The 22,997-nt window shown below is 35.2% G+C and overlaps 1 protein-coding gene across 3 annotated transcripts in view; it reads right to left on the bottom strand.

Moving 5' to 3' along the window:
* Positions 1–22,997, bottom strand: part of UBE3D (ubiquitin protein ligase E3D) — a 303,942-nt gene that overhangs the window by 149,760 nt on the left and 131,185 nt on the right. For 2 of the 3 annotated variants that reach the window (XM_074310433.1, XM_074310435.1), the window contains exon 9: positions 22,384–22,522. In XM_074310433.1, the coding sequence (XP_074166534.1) occupies positions 22,384–22,522 (139 nt within the window). Of the gene's footprint in view, positions 1–3,279; positions 3,505–22,383; positions 22,523–22,997 lie in introns of those variants that run through there. The other variant, XM_074310432.1, reaches the window with a different exon arrangement.

Below are 22,997 nucleotides of genomic sequence, written 5' to 3'. Positions count from 1 at the left end.
ACAAGTACCCCTCATAGTAAGAGAAGTCAGAACCTTCAAAGGAAGCCTATTTTGTCCTTTTTGTTGTCATTTTTCAATTGTGACTAACTCTTTGTGACCCCATTATAGGGGTTTTCTTGACAAATATGTAATGACGGTTTTGCCATTTCCTTCTCATTTTACAGTTGAGGAATCTGAAGCAAACAGGGTTAAGGTAAGGGACTTGCACAGGGTCATACAACAATTGCCTAAAATCGCATTTGAACTTATGAAGAGAAGTCTTCCTGACTGGGCTTGGCACTCTATCCACTGTGCCACCCAGATGCCTTTTATCTGTTCTAGGAGAGCTCTGAGTATGAAGAAATGGGATGCTCTTGCTCTTAGGCACAGTACAGTTGGGATGGGGAAGAGAAACATTTAATTTATTAAGTACCTACTATGTGCCCTGGGTTAAATGCTTTATAAATATTTCCTTTGAGATTAAAAACAGCAGTTATACAAAGAAAAGATTAAAAGCACTTAGTGATTAGATAAGCACTATCATGGGCCATGTAAGCTTAAATAATTATACCAGAAATTAAGAGTCTGCTAAATGAAAAATTATACTATAGAAATTAATCTGGAAAAATCTCTCTCAGAGAAATCTTGGAGTCAACTAAATCCTTTGAATAGATAAAGTATCCTTATTAAATATTTATGTCCCAAGAAAGCCTGGGGCCAAATGTACAAATTTAAATTTAAGCTTTATAACATTCTCTGTTGGACAATGATATCCCCACAAGATACAATCAAATTCACAAGGATGTGCCAGACTCAGCATACCTGCTATTTTAAAATAGGAAAAATGAAGAAAAAGGATTTCCATCTCCTTTCTCAAAAGGAAACATGAATGTATAAAATCCCACATACAGGAGGTAAGGGTGACAATGAAAAGTTCTTAAATTCTCTTTCAGAAAAAGAAACTTAAAAAAGAATTAACACTGCACAAAAACACGTGTTCCTTGTAGGGTCTTAACCTTATATATGTGTGTGTGTGTGTGTGTGTGTGTGTGTGTGTGTGTGTGTGTGTGTGTGTGTGTATGAATGTGTACATATGTGTGTATATGTATGTCATAATAATTACTAACATTCCTGTAGTCCTTTTTATGCATTTTACATATGTCATTTGATTCTCTTAATAATCCTGGTTAAATGTTTGCTGTTATGATTACCCTCCTTTTTTTTGAACTGAGGCACAGGACTTGTCCAAAGTCACACAATAGAAGCAAACAAGCATCTGTTATGTGCCAGGCACTGTGCTAAGTGTTTTTCTATATATATTATCTTATTTGATCCTCACAATGGCCTAGGAGATAGATGCTATCATCATTCCTATTTTACAGATGAGGAAACTGAGGCCTAGGTTTGGAGTCAGAACTGAATTGAATCCTTTGGCAAAGTCAACGTCTGGAGCAGGATTCAATTCAGTTCTGACTCCAAATGTAGGCCTCTTGTTTCCTAAATAAAATCATGAGCGTTTGAAATGATGTCTATAACATGGAAACTTTTAAAAATATGGTTCAAATATATCCTGATTTCTGCAATCAATTTTATATCCCAAATTGTTATTTCATCATGAGAAACTTATGAATGCCACTGGTAAGGTTATTTAAAATCCTTAGCACCTGTTTTTAGGCAGGTCCAACCATCAACACTATCCCCTAAGCATCCTTAGAAAGTCAGAATCATTTACCACATTTTTTAAAATGTTAAAATATAAATGGATTCAGTAATATTTTATTTTAAAGAAGCACACAGGAATTTCCAAATGTAAGCTCTCATTAATACTTCCAATTATTTTGACTGACTAGGAGAAGATTAGGGTTCAAATGGGATAAGGACTAGATTTGTAATTAAAAGTCCTACATCCAACACTGTATTATGACCTTAGGAGCCTCGGTTTTTTCATCTTTCCAATGGGGATGATAATGTTACTTAACCTACCTACCTCCCATGCCTGCTGTAAGACTCAAATGAAAGACTGTATTTAGAAACCATAAATCATTATATAAATGGCAGCTCTCATTACTGATATCATTATCTTCCAATTATGCATAAAGATATCCTTTTCCTCCTCTAACAGAATACTAGATAAAAGGATCTATGGAACACAGTCAATGCTCAGACAGGAGACTTTTTTGGAAACAGAATTATAATTGAGAATGCTATAAACTGAATCTGAATAAACAATCATTCAAATAGTGGGGTGATATTTCTGTCATAGGGAATGTTGCCCACTAAAAATACATATGTGTGTGTGACACACATATATGTATGTAGGTGAAAACATGCCTGTGTATGTATAGACACAAAGGGGATAGAGTACCTCTGGAGTCAAGAAGTCTCATCTTCCTCAGCTCAAATTCTACTTCAGACATTAGCTGTATGACCCTGGGTAAATCACTTAACCTGTTTGTTTCAGTTTTCTCACCTATAAAATGACCCAGAGTAGGAGGAAATGGTCACTATCTTTGCAAAGAAAACTCCAAATAGAATCACAAAAGTCAGACATGACTAAAAAACTATACAGATAGATAGATAGATAAATAGATATAGATGAGTATGTATATAAAATACATAGCCACACATATACATATATGTACATACATGGAAACACCCAAGATTTTTTTTTTTTAAACTTTACTGTTAAGATGGTTTCTAGAATAAAAATGAATCGTGGTTTTGTTTTGACTTTTAGAACTGCTTGAAATGGAAAGAAAATTGGGTTCAATGAAGGTCTAGCTCTCTTAATGTTACATTGAGATGTTCAAACTGTCTTGTTCTGTAATTTCTGTGGAACACATCTGTGCTTGTTTTCATAGTTTCAGAGTTCTAGAGCTAAAAGGAATGGTAGAGGCCATCAGATCCAACTTCCTTATTTCACAAATGAGAAAGCTGAGGCCCAGTGATCAGTCCAGGATTCCACAGATAATAAATATCTAAAGTGCCATTTGAAACCAGGACCTCTAGATTCACAGGCTCTGTTTACTGTGACATGCAAGCTTTCTTCTGGGCCAGAACCACAGATTTGATTATTTGATGAAGGATTGACTTTCTTTGGCTTTCTCTTATTGATTTCTTTAGTTCTATGAAGATGAAGAATAACATCATTACCAGCTTGCAGAGGCTCTACTTTAGTGGTCCTGCAAAGCCAACTAATAGTGTTTCGGGCCATTATGTTCAGCTTTTGTTTTTTTGTTGACCTTAGAGCTGTGGTTATTAATAATAATGCAGTCAATTCTCCATTTAAGGTGATTTGCATCTCCGGGGCTCAGCCACTTACTGCAGGCTTGGCTGGCAGGTAAATGAACTCACATCAGTCTTGCTCCTTGATGTGCTCTGTACAAGTATTCCTCTCTCTGCTCTTAGACTCAGATCTCATAGCCAGTTCTTCTTCCTGATCTCTACATTCAGGACTGATCCAGGTCTAGCCCTTGCCCCAGCAGCTTCTTTCTGGAACTCAATTTTGAGTATCAAAGGGAGCCTCTACAGGAAAAATAAGAACAAAACAAAGCAAGGGGACCAGAGGAAAGGGTAATAGACTAAGAAAATATATACTATGATTTATGTATATGTACATTTTTATCCCTAGTTCCAAATGCAGTACCTGGCATATAATAGATGCTTAATAAATACTTACTGATTGATTTATTTAAAATAATGAGACTTGATTTCCTTTCATAGCTAGTAAATCGGCTCTAAACAACATGATGCTACAAATCCCCTAAGAATTCCCGTAAGTCATGGAGATAGAGTGGAAGGAGGACAACAAAGGAGAAGGAGTCTGTGACTGGCCCCAAGACTGGTAGCTCCAAGCAGTGACTTATGCAGTCAGTGGTTGAGGGAAAGTCAGCTTTCATTGGTGAGTGAATTCAGTAGACCCTGGCCTTTGATGCTGTTTTGTTGACCTCCACTTTATTTTCCTGTTACTTTGCAGCTTGGCTCTGCTTCAGCCTTAGCCTTAGTCATTCTCTCTGTGATCCTGTGATTCATCTTCCAGCTAGCACTCCTTTACCCCACCTTCCAAAAAAAAAAACCCCCAAACCAAAATCCCTCTCTCCTTCCATTCATTTGTTAGCCTTTAGAGGTTGGGCAACTTTCCCTGCTTTCAGATATATTTTCAAATATTGTCCACGATCTAAGGATTTATTTATACTAGATTTAGTATAATAATGTTTCTGATTTTATATATGCAAATATATACATGTATGCATATGTGTTCATATATGTCTGTGTGGCTATGTATTTTATATACATACTCATCTATATCTATTTATCTGTAGAGTTTTTTAGTCATGTCTGACTTTTGTGATTCTATTTGGAGTTTTCTTTGCAAAGACAGTGACCATTTCCTACTCCGGGTCATTTTATAGGTGAGAAAACTGAAACAAACAGGTTAAGTGATTTACCCAGGGTCATACAGCTAATGTCTGAAGTAGAATTTGAGCTGAGGAAGATGAGACTTCTTGACTCCAAAGGTACTCTATCCCCTTTGTGTCTATCTATACATACACAGGCATGTTTTCACCTACATATATATACATGTGTGTGTCACATACACACACATGTATTTTTAGTGGGCAACATTCCCTATGTCAGAAATATCACCCTACTATGTGAATGATTGTTTATTCAGATACAGTTTATAGCATTCTCAATTATAATTCTGTTTCCAGGAATGTGTTAAGTGTGGCCCATGGATACTGAAATTTGATAACTGTCAAGAACACTGTCTCTACCACGTGTTTGGATTCTAAGATAGACATGGATGGCAAAACATGGCAGAGATGATTTGATGTCTTACAAAAACATTTCCTCACATCAGCTCTCTTACGGTGAAGATGCTAACATGTTTGGTGCCTTCAGTTAAAAAGTAGCAGATGAATGGGGCAATCACACTATAAAAGCTGTCTTAAATGGATACCCACCATGAATGCTTATAACCTTTATAAATGATAAACAGAGGGAGGTCTTATCTGAGAGTAATCAATATAAGGAGTAGAGAGCAGGATTGAGAGACCAGGATAATTCTATATAGACACAAAAGTACCAAGACCCAAAGAATTGCTATTTTTAAAAGAATGGCTAATTATTACAACTAAGTCTGAATTTGCATTTCACCTTTTCAGATGGAACTTCATCCACACCCTTTGTGTTCCAGATACTCTACATCAATCAATCAGTCTGAAATTGCTAAAAACTAATCAGGCAAATGCCAACCTTAACCAAAGGAGGTGAGATTTTCTATGAAGATCTATAAACCAATAGATCACAATGATAGGAACAGCACACAAAGAAGCATTGGGAAGAGTGAGGTTCAAATACATAGTAGTGATCCTTGGTCATTCACATGGCCTTTCCCACCCTCAGTTTCCTCATCTGTTAAATGAGAATAAAATGGCTAAAATATAAAACACATCAAAACCTATTTTGTGGCTTTCAGTTTTCCTAGGTCTCAACTTATTTTCAGTTCACAAGGTTGTTATGAAGATCAAATGAGATAATATATGTAAAACACCTTGCAAAACTAAGAGCCTATATAAATGTTAGCTATTGTTATCATCATTAGGTATTAGACATGCAGCTCTGACCAAACACTGGAGTGTTTGACTGTAATCCTCTTTTAGTGTCCTCATTTCTTGCCTCTGCTCCCTTACCACTGTTTGGTCGTGATTCACTATGAAAACAACAATGAGAAAGCCTTATGCTCATCTTCCCTAAGAAACCTCTCTGAGCCAGCCAGTGGGTAATGAGATTCAAGGGTAAGTGTCCTCTAGCATGTGGTCCACAAAACCACTCAGGTTTACTCACAAACTCTTCAAGACCTTCAGTAATGCTATAGCAAAATCCAAGCGCAAGGAAAGGAAAGAAGGGAATAAGCATAAGCACCAACTACTGTGCTTTATGAATATTACCTCATTTGAGCTCTACAACAATCTTGGGAGACAGAAGGTATTATGATACTTATTCAGTAGAGGAAAGCAGAGAGAGATTAAAGAATTTGCCTATTCAAAGAGGTAGATTTTTGAGACCATATGAGGACTTGGGTGTTCTTGACTCCAGACCATGCTCCATCTACTATTCTATTACTGTACTCTATACCTTGAGATAGTATACTTTCTCTTTTATAAAAATCCATGGGGTTGGAAAGGGGACTCCAAAAGTTTGAGGTCACATACCAGTTGCAAAGTATTTCAAAAGAATTTGAAGATGAACCCATCTCCTTAGCCAAGAGTCAAAATTTATTGTAATAATAACACCATTACAAAACAGATTTGGCAGCAGTTGTTTCTACTAGGCTTATATCCCAAAGAGATTATAAAGGAGGGGAAAAGACCCACATGTGCAAAAATATTTATGGCAGCCCTTTTTGTAGTGGCAAGAAACTGGAAACTGAGTGGATGCCTATTAATTGGAGAATGGCTTAACAAGTTCTGGTACGTGAATGCTATAGAATATTATTGTTCTATAAGAAATAATCAGGAGGATGATTTCAGAGAGGCCTGGAGAGACTTACATGAACTAAGCTACGGGAAATAAGTAGAACCAGGAGATCATTATACATGGCAACAACAAGATTATATGATGATTAATTCTGATAGACATGACTTTTTTCAACAAGTTCCAATGATCTTATGATGAAAAGAGCCATCTGCACCCAGAGAGAGAATTATTGGAACTGAGTGTGGACCACAACATAGCATTTTCACTCCTTTTGTTGTTTACTTGCATTTTGTTTTCTTTCTCATTTTTTTTCTTTTTGATCTTATTTTTCTTGTGCAGCAAGATAATTGTATAATTATGTAAACATATTGGAATGAATGTATATTTTTACTATGTTTAATATATATTGGATTACTTGCCATCTGGGGGAGATGGTGGGGAGGGAGGAAAGGAAAATTGGAACACAAGATTTTGCAAGGGTCAATGATGAAAAACTGTTCATGCATATGTTCTGAAAATAAAAAAATAAAAAGCTTTAATAAAATAAATAAAGCAGGCTTGAATTTCTAAAAAGAAATTAGCAGGAAAACAAAAGCATTTATCCAGCTTCGATAGTTGATATGCTAATTCTATGGCTCATAGATAGGATGGAGGAGTGGTCTCCAGAATTTTGTTCTCCCTGATAAGATTACTAGTCAGCAATGAATTGAGGGGATCTCCAGGAATTTGGTTATCACTGACCAGCAGATTATCTATCTGGACAGTCAGCAATGAATTGAGAAGTGGTCTCCAGAATCAGGCAGATTATCAGAACAATAGCATTCCTAGGTTAGGTTGGGTGCTTGGGGAGCAAAGCCAGAGGACTTTGGAATCAGATAGATTGAGAGAACAGAAGCCTCAAGGTCAGGGGACCCCAAAACCACTGTTATATTTCCCTAGAAGCAATAAAATATCACGCACACTCCACTCCTCTGATACCAAGACTCAACTTCAACTGGAAGAGAGCAGAGCGTTTCATACTCAAGAATGGGGAAATGACAGAAACTTAGCTTGGATTTAAGAAGAAATGTTATCTGTGTAATTTAATAGGGAGATGCTAACAATAGCTTTGAGCCTCAGTTTCTTTATGTAAAGGGCTGAAACTCTTGAGTCAATACACTGAGGTCGGACAAAAGAGCTAATTACCAATTGGACTCTATACTCTATAATACTCTATAACAGTGGTCTTCAAACTTTTTAAATAGGGGGCCAGTTCACTGTCCCTCAGACCGTTGGAGAGCCGGACTATAGTAAAAAATAAAAACTCACACTGTCTCCGCCCCTCAGCCCATTTGCCATAACCTGACGGGGCCACATAAACGTCCTCAGCGGCTGCAGCTGGCCCATGGGCCGTAGTTTGAGAACCCCTGCTCTATAAGAATATGCTTGGAAAATGTCCCTTCCCACTACCCTGTGCTGGCCCAATCGTTTGGTGTATACAGAGAATTGTGGAGGACTAGGAGGTGCAGGGAAACTAGCCAGGGTCACTTCTGGGAGAGAGACTGAGGTGGTGAGGTTGCAGAGATCCTCCATGTTCACTCTCCATTTCTATCTCTAAAGACCTAGAATAAAGATTTTTGCTTATCCTGACTGGTTGATTCTAAGGCATCCAGGGTGCTAATGGGGTCCCTACATCTTTATCTGCAAAATGGGTTAATAATACCACCTGCACCATTTGACAAAGCTATTACAAAGCTTGAATGAAATTGTGGAGATTAAAGTGATAAGCACAGTTCAATGATGAGAAGGGAAAAGATTTAGAGTCAAATCCAAACTCTCCCACTCACCACCTTATGACCTTGGACAAGTTCCTTAAGCTTATCTGGCCTCAGTTTACTCATCTGTAAAATGATTAATTTGGATTAGGTGGCTCCTGGTCAGTTAGATGGTGCAATGGATAAACAGCAGAAATGGAGTCAGGAAAACCTAAGTTATATGACCACCAACAAGTCGCTTAATGTTGTTTGCCTCAGTTTCTTATCTATAAAATGAGTTGGAGAAGGAAAAGGCAAAGTTTGCCAGTATCCCCAAGAAAACTTCAAATAAATGATTGAAAAATGAGCAACAGCTATTCCTTCCAATTCTAAATCTATGACCAATTCATGAAAATCTATGAACAATTCAAATATGAGACATGTTTATCATTTTTAATACTTATGCCATCAAATTTATGCCATCTGAGATTTAGAACTGAGTAGATAGGATTATTATATTATTGTCTCTCAAAGTTCAAGCCCCCCCCAGTTCAAATGTTCTTTGCAAAATCTATCTAGTTAATCTTTTGAAATCCTGGGGAGAACATGTAGGGTCATTATTCCCTAATCTTTTACTTGAAGGTTGGTACTTTCTATAGTGGGCCAAGAGAAGCTCTCTTTGTTATGTCAACTATGACAAATCCTTCTCTTCCCCCTTAGCAAAAAAAATTTTTAATTTAAATTAAAAAAAAAAAAAAAGAGTAGAACTAGAATCTGGACTCTGACTAAAGACATTCAAATTTGCATTTAATTTGCATAAGATTATCTCTTACTTCCAGCCTTGGGCAATGAAAGAAGCTCAATTTCTTTTTTTTTTTTTTATTGACTTTTTGCAAAGATAACCATATTTAGAAATAAATATCAACATTCAAACCACCTGAGCTGTGTCAGACCTAAAACTATATTATAAAGCAGTGGTTATCAAAACCATTGGGTACTGGCTAAGAAAGAGACTAGTTGATCAGTGGAATGAGTTAGGTTCACAGGCAAAATAGTCAATGACTATAGCAATCTAGTGTTTGACAAACCCAAAGATACCAACATTAGGGATAAAAATCCATTATTTGGAAAAAACTGTTGGGAAAACTGGAAATTTGTATGTGAGAAACTATACATTGACCCACACCTAACACCATATACCAAGATAAGGTTGATATGGGTTCATGATTTAGACATAAAGAGTGATATTATAAGCAAATTAGAAGAACATAGGATAGTTTACCTCTCAGACCTGTGGAGGAGGAAGGAATTTGAGACTAATGAAGAACTGGAGCTCATTATTGAACACCAATAGATAATTTTGATTATATAAAGTTAAAAAGATTTTGTACAAACAAAACTAATGCAAACAAGATTAGAAAGGAAGCAACAAATTGAGAAAACATTTTTACAATCAAAGGTTCTGATTGTTGTGCCACAGTTCCCTTTTAAAGTCCTGACCCAGTTTTCTTAATTGTCCTATTCAGTTACTCTGCCTCAGGTTATAACCATTCCCTCTTAACGTTAGGATAAAGGTCTAATATCTTAGACCTTAGGCTATAATCATTCCCTCTTAATGTTTGATGGGATAAAGGTCTTTATCCATTTTAGACATCATTAGAATATCCGGAGCCTCTCCAGTACCTCCTCTGTTATGTCATCCCCATCCAGATACCTCCCCCATTATGTCATTATTCTTGTAACCCTATAAAAGAACCTTGTATCTGACATTCACTGATGGATTCTTGGAGAAGATAGTCTTGTTCAGCCCTGGAACCAAATCATGGATCCATTTGGTCCCAGTGAATTTCTCCCTTTCAAATAAAGTGTTAAATTGTTCTCTAATCTCTATCTTGCTCAGTTTCTCCAGCATTATATGATAAAGGACTCATTTCCAAAATATATAGAGAATTGAATCTAATTATAAAAATTCAAGTCATTCTCCAATTGACAAATGGTCAAAGAATATGAACAGAAAATTTTCAAATGAAGAAATTGAAACCATCTCTAGTCATATGAAAAGGTGCTCTAAATCACTATTAATCAGAGAAATGTGAATTAAGACAACTATGAGGTAGCATTACATACTTCTCAGATTGGCTAAGATGACAGGAAAAGATACAGATGATTGTTGGAGGGGATGAGGGAAAACTGGGACACTGATACATTGTGAGTGGAGTTGTGAATGGATCTAATCATTTTGGAGAGCAAGTTGGCACTATGCTCAAAAAGTTATCGAACAGTGCATACCCTTTAACCCAGCAGTGTTATTCCTGGGCTTATATCCCAAAATGATATTAAAGGAGGGAAAGGTATCCATATGTGCAAGAATGTTTGTGGCAGCCTCTTTGTAGTGGCTAGAAACTGGAAACTGAGTGGATGCCCATCAGTTGGAGAATGGCTGAATAAATTGTGATAAATGAATATTATGGCATATTATTGTTCTATAAAAAATGACCAATAGGATGATTTCAGAGAGGTCTGCAGAGCCTCTCTTTAAAAAAGCTCATCGTACATGGCAACATCAAGATTATACGATGATCAATTCTGAAGGACATGGCTATTTTCAATAATGAGACAATTCAGGTCAGTTCCAATGATCTTGTAAAGAAGAGAGCCATCTGCACCCAGAGAGAAGACTGTGGGAACTAAGTGTGGATCACAGCATAGTATTTTCACTTCTTTTGTTGTTGTTTGCTTAAATTTTATTTTCTTTCTCATTTTTTTTTCTTTTTGGCCTAATCTTTTTTGTGCAGCATGATAATTGTAGAAATACATATGCCTATATTGGATTTACATATATTTTTACTATGTCTGACATATATTATTGGATTGTTTGCCATCTAGGAGAGAAGATTGGGAAGGGAGAAATTAGAATACAATGTTCTGTAAGGGTCAATGGTAAAAAATTATACTTGCATGTGTTTTGAAAATAAAAGGCTTCAATAAAAAAAAATAAAAAAAAATTTCAGGCCACCTGAAACCTTATAACCTACTAGGTTAGTACAGTCATCCTGAAATATTAAAAAAAGATTCAGAAACTCAAAGTAACCCAAAAGGATATAAGATTGAGTATTGATAAAGGCATCAAGAAAGAAAGATTACAGGGGAAATGTTTTTTGGTTTTTGTTTGTTTTTTTTTCTTATTCCTCCTCACCCAATATCAAACCCAAATTCTGGGTTTGTTTACTACAACTAACCCAGAGTCCATAGTCCAAAGGAATAGGAGGATCAGCAGCTCCAGTCCTACAGCACTCACCTATTCTTCAAAATCTCGAAAAACTCACTGAAAAGTAGTAATACCCACCAAGTTTTCTCAGATCTTCATACTAGACCTGGTAAACAGAACTCAATAAGGGCAGTTAAGAGGTAGTGTGTTACAGTAATGGTGCAGAACAATAGTTCTGGAATCAAAGATTTTGTAGTTCTGTCCTTTCAGTCATGTCCAACTTTTTGTGATCCATTTGGGATTTTCTTGGCAAAGATACTGGAGGGCAGTACTGATACTTGTAAAGATACAGTAAAGATACTGAACTTGGGAAAATGGGTATGTCCGACTTCAGTCCCAGTACTCTTCCACTAGCCATCCTGGAACTAGAGGACCTAGATTCAAATTCTGCCTCTATGTGATTATTACTTGTCTGGCTTTAGACAAATCTCTTAATTTCCTTGGATCTCAAATTTCCTTAGCTTTCCTTAATTCTTAAATTAGAGGGTTGGTGACATATAAAGTCTCAAGTCTACATCTACAATCCTAAAATATGCTTTCAGTTTCTTGGAAATCAACTCCCTAATTACCCATTCTTGTTTTCTCTTTTCTAGTTCAAATATTATGTTTAGTAGAAAACATAGAAGCAAATTAAGAGTGAAGCAGTCCTAAATCTGAGATAAGACAGCATCTATCAGATTGGCTAAGGTGAAAAGAAAAATGATATGCTGGAGAGGATATGAAAAAATTGGGACCACTCTGGAGAACCATTTGAAATTATGTTCAAGGAGCTATAAAACTACATACCTTTTGACTCAGCAATCCTACTGTAAGGTCTATATCTCAGAGGTCAAAGAAAAAGAAAAAGAATCAATATATACAAAAATATTTATAGCAGTTCTTTTTGTAATAACAAAAGAACTGGAAATTGAAACATGCCCATCAATTGGGGAATGACTGAACATGGCATGTCAAGATTTTGGATTATAGACTTAGAAGGTGTGAGAAAGGGAGAGAAGAAAGTTTTAGTAAGGTGCTTTCTATATGTATTCCAAAAAGATCCAAAAAAAAGAAAAAAATCTAAATGTATAAAAATATACCAGTTCTTTTTGTGGTAGAAAAGAAATGGAAGTTGAAGAGATGCCCATCAATTGAGGAATAAATGAACAAGTTGTGTTATATGATTGTGATGGAATACTATCACATTATATGAAATAACAAGCAAGATGCTTTCAGAAAATCCTGGAAAGATTTAAATGAACTGATGTAAAGTAAAGTGAATAGAACCAAAACACTGTACGTGGTAACAGTAATATTCTATCGATGAACAACTATGAAAGACTTAGCTGGAGCTACTCTGATCAAGACAATAATCCAAAACAATTTCAAAGGACCCATGGTGAAAATCCTATCTACTTCTAAAGACAGAACTGCTGAACTCTGAGAAGAAACTGAAGCATATTTTTTTCTTTATTTTTCTTGTGTTTCTGTATATGTTTTCTTTTGCAACATGGCTAATATGCAAATATGTTTTGCATAAGTTCACATATACAATTGATACTATATCACTTGCTTCCTTAAGAATTGGAGGAGGGGCAGGAAAAAAGGGGAAATTGTAAACTTTTTCTTCATCTTTTTATTTATTTAAAACTAAATACAAAATAAGAAAAGACAAAACAGAAAAAGAAAAAGAAAATGGGGCAAAAAAAACATTGTTAAGAACCCAGTAGAACATCAGAAAGAATTCAATATGTAACAATAGATGTCCATTTCAAGAAAACACATATAATAACAGAAGACATTATATATCCATGACTGTCTACCTTTCCTAATTTTTTAAATGAATATTTTAAAAGGTTTTTAAAAAGTAACTGGGAACTACTTAATGAAATATATATATATATATATATATATGTATATGTGTGTGTGTATTTTTTTTAAAAGAGCTGAGTACTTCTGCCTTCTTTCCATATTCATTTAATTGTCATTCTACCTGTGGCAGAAAGAAAATCTACCTGTGCCCCATCATGTAGCTAGACAAGTTCTTCTCTATAAAAAGTAATTAAAACTAATTGTCTCAGGGGACTACATGCCAACCAAGTCAATGACAATGCACTGTGATGTTTGGAGCACAAAAAAGTCTAGAAACAAAGAACTGTAGCTATTGCCTCAGTCTGATCAATAAGGGCAACACACAAAAAAAGGAAGCAAAGCTCAACTAAATCAAGGCTGCATCCTCATTGAGCATTTTTTCTCTGTTCTGAATATTTTTTCTATGTTGCAGCTAAGCAAATTTCCTTCCAAGACAAATATTTGTTTATTGGTAACACATAAAACTTAACTGACAAAAAGTCTACAAATGTTCATTTTGTCCCAATCTCAAATCATCTGGTACTAGACCAACTTGGGTCAATTCTAGTCTATCATCCCTCCTACACTGTGACCATCAGCCTTATCCCTTCTTCCAGCCTCTCCTGTTTTCTCCAATATAGCTAATAAAAAAACAGAATAAAACAAAATAAAAATATTTTGTTGTCCTTGGCTTTCCTCCTGTGCCTCACTGCATTCTAAATTTGAGCACACCATACACTATTTTTATGGGATCCTGACATATTTTTATATTCACCCCATTCATTAACTTTGTTGTACTTTTGTACTTGTACTTCATGTACTTCTTCTGTACGTTTCTTTCTAAAGCATGATAAGCTAATAGATTCCCTAAACAATGTTCCTTTTTCCTCTTCCTCAGAACTGCTTTTCTTTATGTCTTCTAAATTTCATTCTTGAGAACTATCCATCTTTCCTCAGCTGGCTCTTCCCTACTGAACTTCATGTCTTGGTCCTCATCTATTCTGTCTCTGGACAAATATATAACATAGAAAAAATGCAGATTATGTGATGATGAATTCAGTCAAAGGCTGCAACCCTATGGATAATCACATAGGGAACAAAAGCAAAAAAATGGCTCTTACCTCACTTTCCTCATTTGTAGAAGAAATGGGCTGGACTAACGATTTCTAGGTTTCTACAATCCCTTTTAATTGTTGCATTTATGATCTGTGCTGGGCTCTGTGATTCTGCATCATTTTTTATGTCCTCTTCAGAGAATAGAAAAGAAACAACTAAAGATGCAGTATTATACTGGCCCATGTGGCAAGGGCTTCTAGCCACAATGACCATGTCTGACAGAGGAATGAGAAAGGAAAAGAGAGCCATATAAAAATAAAACAACAATAACAACAACAACAACAAAAACCCACCAAAAAAACTACTTGTATGGTGAAAATATGAACATCTGTATTCTAGAAATGGATGTTATCTTTTTCACATCCAAATTGTCCAAGACTGGAATAAGCCCTTTCAACCCTTTTTTTTGAGAAAAGGCATTTAAAATTACTACATCCATCCATATGGAAAGCAATTTGGAACCGTGTCCCCAAAGTCACTAAATAATGCCAACTATTTGACCCAGTAATAGCACTACTATGTTTAATCTCAAAGAGAAGTTAAAGACAAAAAGAAAGACATATGCAGAGTAAAATAAGGAGAAGCAAGAGAAGAATTTATACAATAATTGCAACATTATGAAGAAAAATAAACTTTAAAAGACAAGACCAAGACAATGGCAAATTACAATTACAGGGGATAGATGAGAAGCATGCTATTCTCCTCCTGACATAGAGGTGACACTGAAGATGCAAAATGAGACATATGCTTTTGAACATAGTCAATATGGAAATTTTATTTCCTTGACTTTGGAAATGAAAATTTCTTTTGTTTATCCTTAGAACAATTTTGTTTTCTTTCCTCAATTAGAAATGGGAGTAAAAGCTAGGAGGTAAAGAAAATAACTGCTTATTTAAAAAGTAAAGCACTTTTAAAAATTTGCTAAAATGACAAGAGCAGCAATAAATTTATTCCCTGAGTATGATAACCAGCATTCTACTTGTGGTTCTCTATTTTAATAAAGGAAAGGAATACTGGAAGGGGAGGAAAAAATAGCAGTTTCTCTCTGGAACCACATGAATCAATATAACTTCCTTCTTCATCTTTGTTGCAAAAAAAAAAAAAAAAAAAAAAAAGCATTCAAAGATATAGAGATGGTTATATCAGAATGTCTTACTATCTTACTACTGTTTGGGAGTAACTGTCAATCATCTGGGTCCTTAGTTTGCAGCAGAAACAGTCTTCTGACAGTCTTCTTCTCTGTTGCATTTGTCACAGTTCTTACAATATCTGATGTTAAGGGGCAAACACCTAGATTCTTCTGATAGCTTTAAATAGATCTCACAGAGAGCCAACAGAGAATATTCCTAGCCTTGGAAAGAAGTGTGAAAATCCTTTTCATTGATGCATATTGATGATTCTAATAATCAAACAATTTTTATATGGCATACACATGTAATTTAACCATAGAAACTCAATATGAGATAGTTATTACATGACTTAAAGAGCTGATAGGCTACTGGAAGAAGTGGACTACACTGATATTGGCAATCTCACTATATAAATCCTCAAAGAAATAAAAAAAAAAAAAAAAAACTATATATGGCTGAAGGAATGTTCTCTTTGGAGAGGAGATACAATTGGAAGAGCAATAATGTTTGCAGACAGAGCACCTACCCTCCCCTTGATGCTTATTACCTGTGTGAAACTCATCTGTAAAATGAATGGGCAGGATTAGATGGATCCTGAGGTCCCTTAGAGTCAAGCAGGTGGTGTAGTGGATAAAGCACTGAGTCTAGAGACAGGAAGATCTGAATGTGGCCTCCAATACATAAAAGATGTGTAATCCTGGGCAAGTCACTTAACCTGTTTACCTTGTTTCTCTCAACTGTAAAACAGGGTTTCCTGTAGGAAACTTTCCAAGGTTCCTGTAGGAATTAAAGGAGGTAATATTTATAAAGGGCTTAGCACAGTCCTGGCACTGTGTAACATAAATGCTTATTACCCTCCTTCACCTTCCACTGATATTATTTATCTATCCAAGTGAAAAAAGAAGTTAGCATTATTTGGCAGTGAATTAATTTCATTTTTGTACCAGAAGTCAATACAGAAAATCATTTCATAGGATATTTGGTCACCTTGCCTTCCAGTCCTTAAAAAGAGCATTATTAGATAAGGAGTCTACCACAACAAATTTAGAAGCCTAGGTGAAAATATCTGTTCCAGATGTTTAAACAGAGAAATTGCAAAAAGAACTTGACAAGGCCCTCCAAAACAAATCAACCTGCAGGTTAATATCGGTGGGCATAATAGCAGTTGGTAAAAAAAAAAATATATATATATATATATATATATGATGGAAAATGTGATTTTTGCATTAGGAAACCAAAAAAAAAAAAAAAAACTCTTGTTGATTAATGAAAAGGCTTATGACTGCTTATGACTCTATATCAGAAGTACTTTTTTCAATAAAACATAAGAAAATACTGGCCTTGTTGAGCAATGAACATCACAGAAAACAACACGATTCAGAATCGGCAATATCTGATGCACCAATAGAAAAAAATCAGCCTTGGGGCGGCTAGATGGCACAGTGGATAGAGCACCAGCCTTGAAGTCAGGAAGACCTGAGTTCAAATCTGGCCTCAGACATTTCCTAGCTGTGTAACCCTGGGCAAGTCACTTAACCCCAACTGCCTCAGGGAAAAAAAAAAAAAAAAAGAAAAAAAAAGAAAAAAATCAGCCTTTATCAAATATAAAGGAATCCATGCTAGAAGTGATGTTATGACGTGTCCAAGTTCACACAGAAAGTTAGAGGTAGAATTTGAATCCAGATCTTCAAAAACCAAATCTAGCACTCTCTCAATTGGGGCCTATTTTTTTCCTTTGGAGAAGCCCATCCACAATGGGTAGTACCAGGAAACTGGTCACAGGATTTTAAATCTAAAAGGATAACTTAGAGACAACTGGACCTTTACAGAAAAGAACCTCAAAAGTCATCAGATCCAACTTCCTCATTTTCAAAATGAGAAAAGTGAACTCCAGAGAGATGATGAAGTCCAAGGTCTTCTAACTCCAAATCTAGCTTTCTTGACACTAGGTACTTTATTCTCCTTTGGAGAACTCCATGTACTCTGCATGGCACCAGGAATCTAAATGGAATCAGAAGCAGAAGAAACTCAAAAGGTTTCTTTAGTTGAGTGGCCTAGATCATGGAATATTCTATTCCTACATTGTAGTGGCAAAGAACTTTCCAAGGAAGGTTCCTGTTGGGTGCTGTCAGCAGGAGTTAAGCACGAGTTAGGAGAAGGGATATTATACAGATGGAGCAACTTACTAATCGACCTCTTTGCCATGTTAATACCAAATTACAAAATGCACAATGGAGAGTTTCAATTTAAATAGCAATGGAAACAGATGTCCTTTAAAGAGAAAACAAAACAAAAATCTGGGACTGGGATCCTTCCCAGCTTTTCCAGTTCTGTACATTCTCAAAAAGGTCAAAAAAAAAAAAGGATGTCCCTAATTGCACCATCTTCAATGATGACCTTAAGTTAGGGGTAGAAACTGAGTCTGTGATTCTATCCATGTAGTGTACTCCAGAATGAGGAAAATCCACTTACCAATACAAGTCGGCATGTTCTCAGCAAATTTCAGTCTTAAAGAGAAGTCTTGGACATTAAGAGATTAGATCACTTGCCCAGGGTCATGTAGCCAATCATGAGTGAGACTTGGACCCAGTTCTTTCGGGCTCTTGGGCTGTATCCACTAAATCATACTCTCTCTCTTTAAGTTAAGAACTTAAATATTTAACACTTATATATCTCCACCTCAAGAAAAACTCTTCAGACTCTGTCAGCAATATTAATAACTCTAACAATAAATAATCAAAATAGGAGGAAACCTAGAATAATCTACTTTGCAGAAAAATAAATATTCCTCACTATTTTGCATTACCCATTGAACTACAAATATAGAAATGATATCTGGATCAAGTTTTTGTTTTTGGTTTTTTTTCTTCTGGGTCAACTGAAATCTTTACCAACCTTCCTCACAAATACTATCCATTAAAAATAATTAACATTTACACAATGCTTACTATGAGCCAGTCACTGTGCTGTGTTTTACAATTATTATCTCATTTGATCTTAGAAAGTAGGTGCAATCATCATCCTCATTTTATAGATGAGGAAACTAAGGCTAGCAGGATTAATAAGGATCCCACAGCTAAAAAGTATCTGAGGTCACAATGGAACTGAGGTCTTATTTACTCCAAGCCTGACACTAAATTTACTACACTACCAAGCATTAAATGATGTGACAGTGAGAAAACCTAAACATTTTTAAAGTTTAATAGGACTTTCCCTATTTGAATTATAGCACTTATGTATATATAATTATAAGCACTTAAGAAAATGAATGAGAAAGACAAAATCTATCTGATATTTACAAATAAACATTCTCTCTTTACCCTTATCCTTTATCTAGGATGAAAGTGAGCTGATACTTTGTCTAGTTAAGATGCTTCCCACCCTCATCCCTAGGAAAGAGGGACAAAATACCTTAGTCAGTAACTATCAGTCAGGGTATGCAGTAGTGCTTTATAAAGCATGGAGCAATTTGCACATGATTGGATTTTGCAAATGGGCTGAAATGGGAGTACATACACATTTCATCACATTGCAGAAATGGCTATTTCAATTTTAAAGAGTTGCCTAGGATATTGAGAGGCTAAATCACTTGCTTGGGGTTGCATAGCCTGGACAAATGACTTAACCTCTCAATATCTCAGGCAACTATTTTAAGACTGAAATAGCCATTTCGGCAATTACTCACTAGGCAACATTAAGAGCTTCTTTGATTAATGATGATAAATAGAAGCATCATTACCAATGGTTAACAAGTAGAGTTTTTATACACAAATATTTAGATAACAATAGGTTGAGATTAATGCAGACATAAAATTCTATGTTTGGCAAAAACTTTGGATTTATATGAATTGATCCAAAAGAATAACAAGAACAATGATTTCAACAATGTAAACAACAAAATTACTAAAAGAAAGCTTGTTTTTCAAGTATGTCTGACTTCATGACTGTATTTGGGGTTTTCTTGGCAAAGGTACTAGAGTGGTTTGCCATTTTCTTCTCCAATTCATTTACAAATGAATAAACTGAGGCAAGAAAAGTGAAATGAAATAGCTACTGAATGTCTAGGGTCGGTCTTTCTGACTTCAGGCTGAGCACTCTATCCATTATGCTGCCCAAATGTCCACTAAAAAGGAAGCTAAACTTCCTAAGTGAGTAAATGAAAAAACCTTTTAACAGCAGAGAGGTGGGAGAATTACTATGTCAGAATGCTATCCAATAGGATCACCATATGAAATGTGTTTACTCCATTGTTTTTCTTACAAGAAAAGATTTAATCTGGAAGGGAAAGAGAGGTTTTTATTTTTCCTCAAGAAATGATCATAACATAAAGATGAAAGACATTAATAAAACCATTTTTTAAAAAAGAAAGTAACTTTAAAACGGGTATCTTCTAGCTCAAGGAAACAAATGGATCAGCCTTCCTTTGTTCATCACCTTTTAAACTTTTCATTCCCTTAACATCAATCAAAAAAGCATTTTTAAACTACCTATTCTATGTTATGCATCATGTGAGATTCTGGGGATACAAATAAAAGAGGAGCCTGGTGGTTGGCCAAAGCACTGGCCCTGGGGGGTCTGGAGGATTCAGATCCTTACTGGTTGTGTGTGACCTTGGGCAAGTCACCTCATTCTATTTGCCTCATTTTCCTCATTTGTAAATTACTACAGTATCTCTGTCAAGAAGAACCCAAAATGAAGTCATGAAGTCAGACCTAATTGAAAAATGACTGAACAATAAGTACAAATAAAAAGAGTGAAAACAAACCCTACCCTCAAGAAGTTTAAATTATAGTTGTAACTGAAGAGACATACACAAACATATACAGAATAAATGTATAATACATTTGCTCTGTAATTTATTTTAAACTTGTTTCCTATGTGTATATCAATCAATCAATTAATAATCATATAATGTATTATATACTAATACATAATATATTATATGCTAGGCATTAGGGTAACAAAGAAGGATCCCTAGGGAGCAGCTAGGTGGCACAGTGGATAGAGCACCAGCCTTGAATTCAGGAGGGGCGGAGTTCAAATCTGGTCTCAGACACTTAACACTTCCTAGCTGTGTGACCGGGGGAAAGTCACTTAACCCCAGCCTCAGAGGGGGAAAAAAAAAAAAGAAGGGTCCTTGATCTGTAGGTGCTCATAATCTAAGAGGAATATAATATAAAAATAATATATATTCAGGCTATATTAAAGATAATCTTGAGGAAAGAAACTAAAGATTAAGGACTGGGAAAGGTGGGAGATCTAAGGACATATAGCTTCAATTTCTTCAGTAAAATATCAGGGCATAATTATTATTTAAAAGAGTAAGGGCTGAATTTATATTAGGGGTGAGAGTGAAAGAGGGAAGGAAAGGAGAGGAAGAAAGATTTGAAAATGCTGCTGTTAGGAATGTTTTAGAAAGAAAAAAAAAAAAGAAAGAAAGAAATTAAGAAAAGGACTTACTAGGGCAAAAAAAAAAAACAATGAAATTACAGTGAATTTGTAGTGAAGTTAGTCAACATTTGTTACTTACTCCCATGTGGGAAGAATCAGTAAGGAAGAAAGAAAATAGTGAGTTTGGGGAGGAAGAGAGGGAATGGATAACAAAGCAGAATGTAATGGCAAATTGACAAGAATTAACCCAGCCAGATGGCAACAAAAACAAAATGAAGAACAGGTTGGAAGATAGAAGAATTAGAGGGGAATACTCGAGGAGGAGGACAAGATTGCAGAAGGACTGGGGGAAAGATAAAACTTTGACTACATCACAGTTGTGTGTAGAATCACTCTTAAGCTGGCACGAAAACAGATCACCCATTTCTATTCAAAGAATTATGCTCAAGACAAAAGTAAAAGAAGGCTGAAATTCTCAACATTAAAGACAATTGCTCAAGATGATTACTCTTGGCTTTCTTCTCGAAGATTTTAGAAATGCTTAATGCTGGAAAGACCCCATTTAGAGGGTGTAGTAATAGTGATGAAGGTGGTGGTGGTAGTGTAATAATAATAATAGTAGTAACAAAAACTAATAATAATAATAATAACATTTCAAGTATTTTATGGGTGTAATGATACTATAATAAGAAAAAAAGGAGGAAAAGAAAGAAAAGAACAGTGAATCATTTTTAAAAACAGGAGAAAAAGAGGAAATTCAGAAAGGGACACAGAAAAGTAGGGTAGTATCAGATTTAGCATGTTAAATTTGATATAAAAAAAGTTCTACATAGAAAAAATCCCTATAATTACATATATAAAAAGCCCCTTTTTATGTTTTTCTCTATTTAGTAAAATGTTCATGTTTGTTGAATTTTATTGTTTATAATAATGTTTTTAAAAAACAACAAAATACTTTACATACATTAATTTCACTGAACATCACAACTACCCCATAAAGAAAATGCTTTTACTTATATCCATTTTACAGAAAGGACTAAAAACTTGGAGTTTTCCTTGGTAACACAATTCCTTAGTATCTGAGGCAAGATTTGAATCTAAATCTAAAAGTCCAACCTATATTCACGATGCTATGGTGTTTTTAGATGTACATAAAGGCTAGAGAATGAGTTATGAATCCAGTAATCTAAGAAATAATAATTCAAAAACAATACTTCAAGTTCTTTATAAGCATATATTTACATAAGCAATACTAATATGAAAAAAAATTTAATTTTAAAGGAGAAAAAGAAAGAAAAAAAGCAATAAATCATTTAAAAAATAGAATCGAGTATCAGGAAGTTCAGAAAAGGACACAGAAAAAAATACATACATTACATTCATATAAATCATTTTTCCCTATCAATATGCACACAAAACCAAAAACCAAGCAAACATATTATTGGTTTCTCACCTGAAAGGAGTTCATATATTGAAGAGAAGGTGGCAAAAAATCATTACTCCTTGATAATATCAACAGTAGCTCCAAGCAGGTTTGGGAAGGTAGGACAAGAGAATGGACTCCAATATCATTTTCCCATGAACTGGCAAGCCTGGAACACACCAATATTCACATTTTCATGAATGCTTTTTGATTCGTGAAACTCACAATCTAATATGCAAGAAGAAAAGAGTCAAAGCTAAATGAGTGTCACAGTTGTGAAAGTAAGGGAAAAACTCAATGATGATATGAAAAAAAAAATCCATACATATGAGCACAATAGCACAATTGAGGGAGCAGCTGTCCAAGGTATGCTCCCTGTATTGCTGGTAAAGGACAGGACTTAAGCAATTTTTTCCAAGTCATCTATTCGTTTTCAAAAGTATATGAAGTGTGACTATAAAGTAATAAGAGTGATTCAGTGTGTAGCTAGTGGAAATAGCCTCATTACTTCTAGTTACACTTCACATATGTGACACAGAAAGAAAGAAACCAGACTGAAGTCTAAGCAGGTAATAGCTACCCCAAAATTAATTTATTAGAATCATGTTTATTCTATATTGTCAACTATCATATTTATTAAATAT

The sequence above is a fragment of the Sminthopsis crassicaudata genome, chromosome 4, assembly GCF_048593235.1.
Source record: "Sminthopsis crassicaudata isolate SCR6 chromosome 4, ASM4859323v1, whole genome shotgun sequence".
In the NCBI taxonomy this organism is placed as follows: domain Eukaryota; kingdom Metazoa; phylum Chordata; class Mammalia; order Dasyuromorphia; family Dasyuridae; genus Sminthopsis; species Sminthopsis crassicaudata.
Note: the sequence above shows the minus strand (reverse complement) of the source record. Positions and strands in the feature narration are given on the sequence as shown.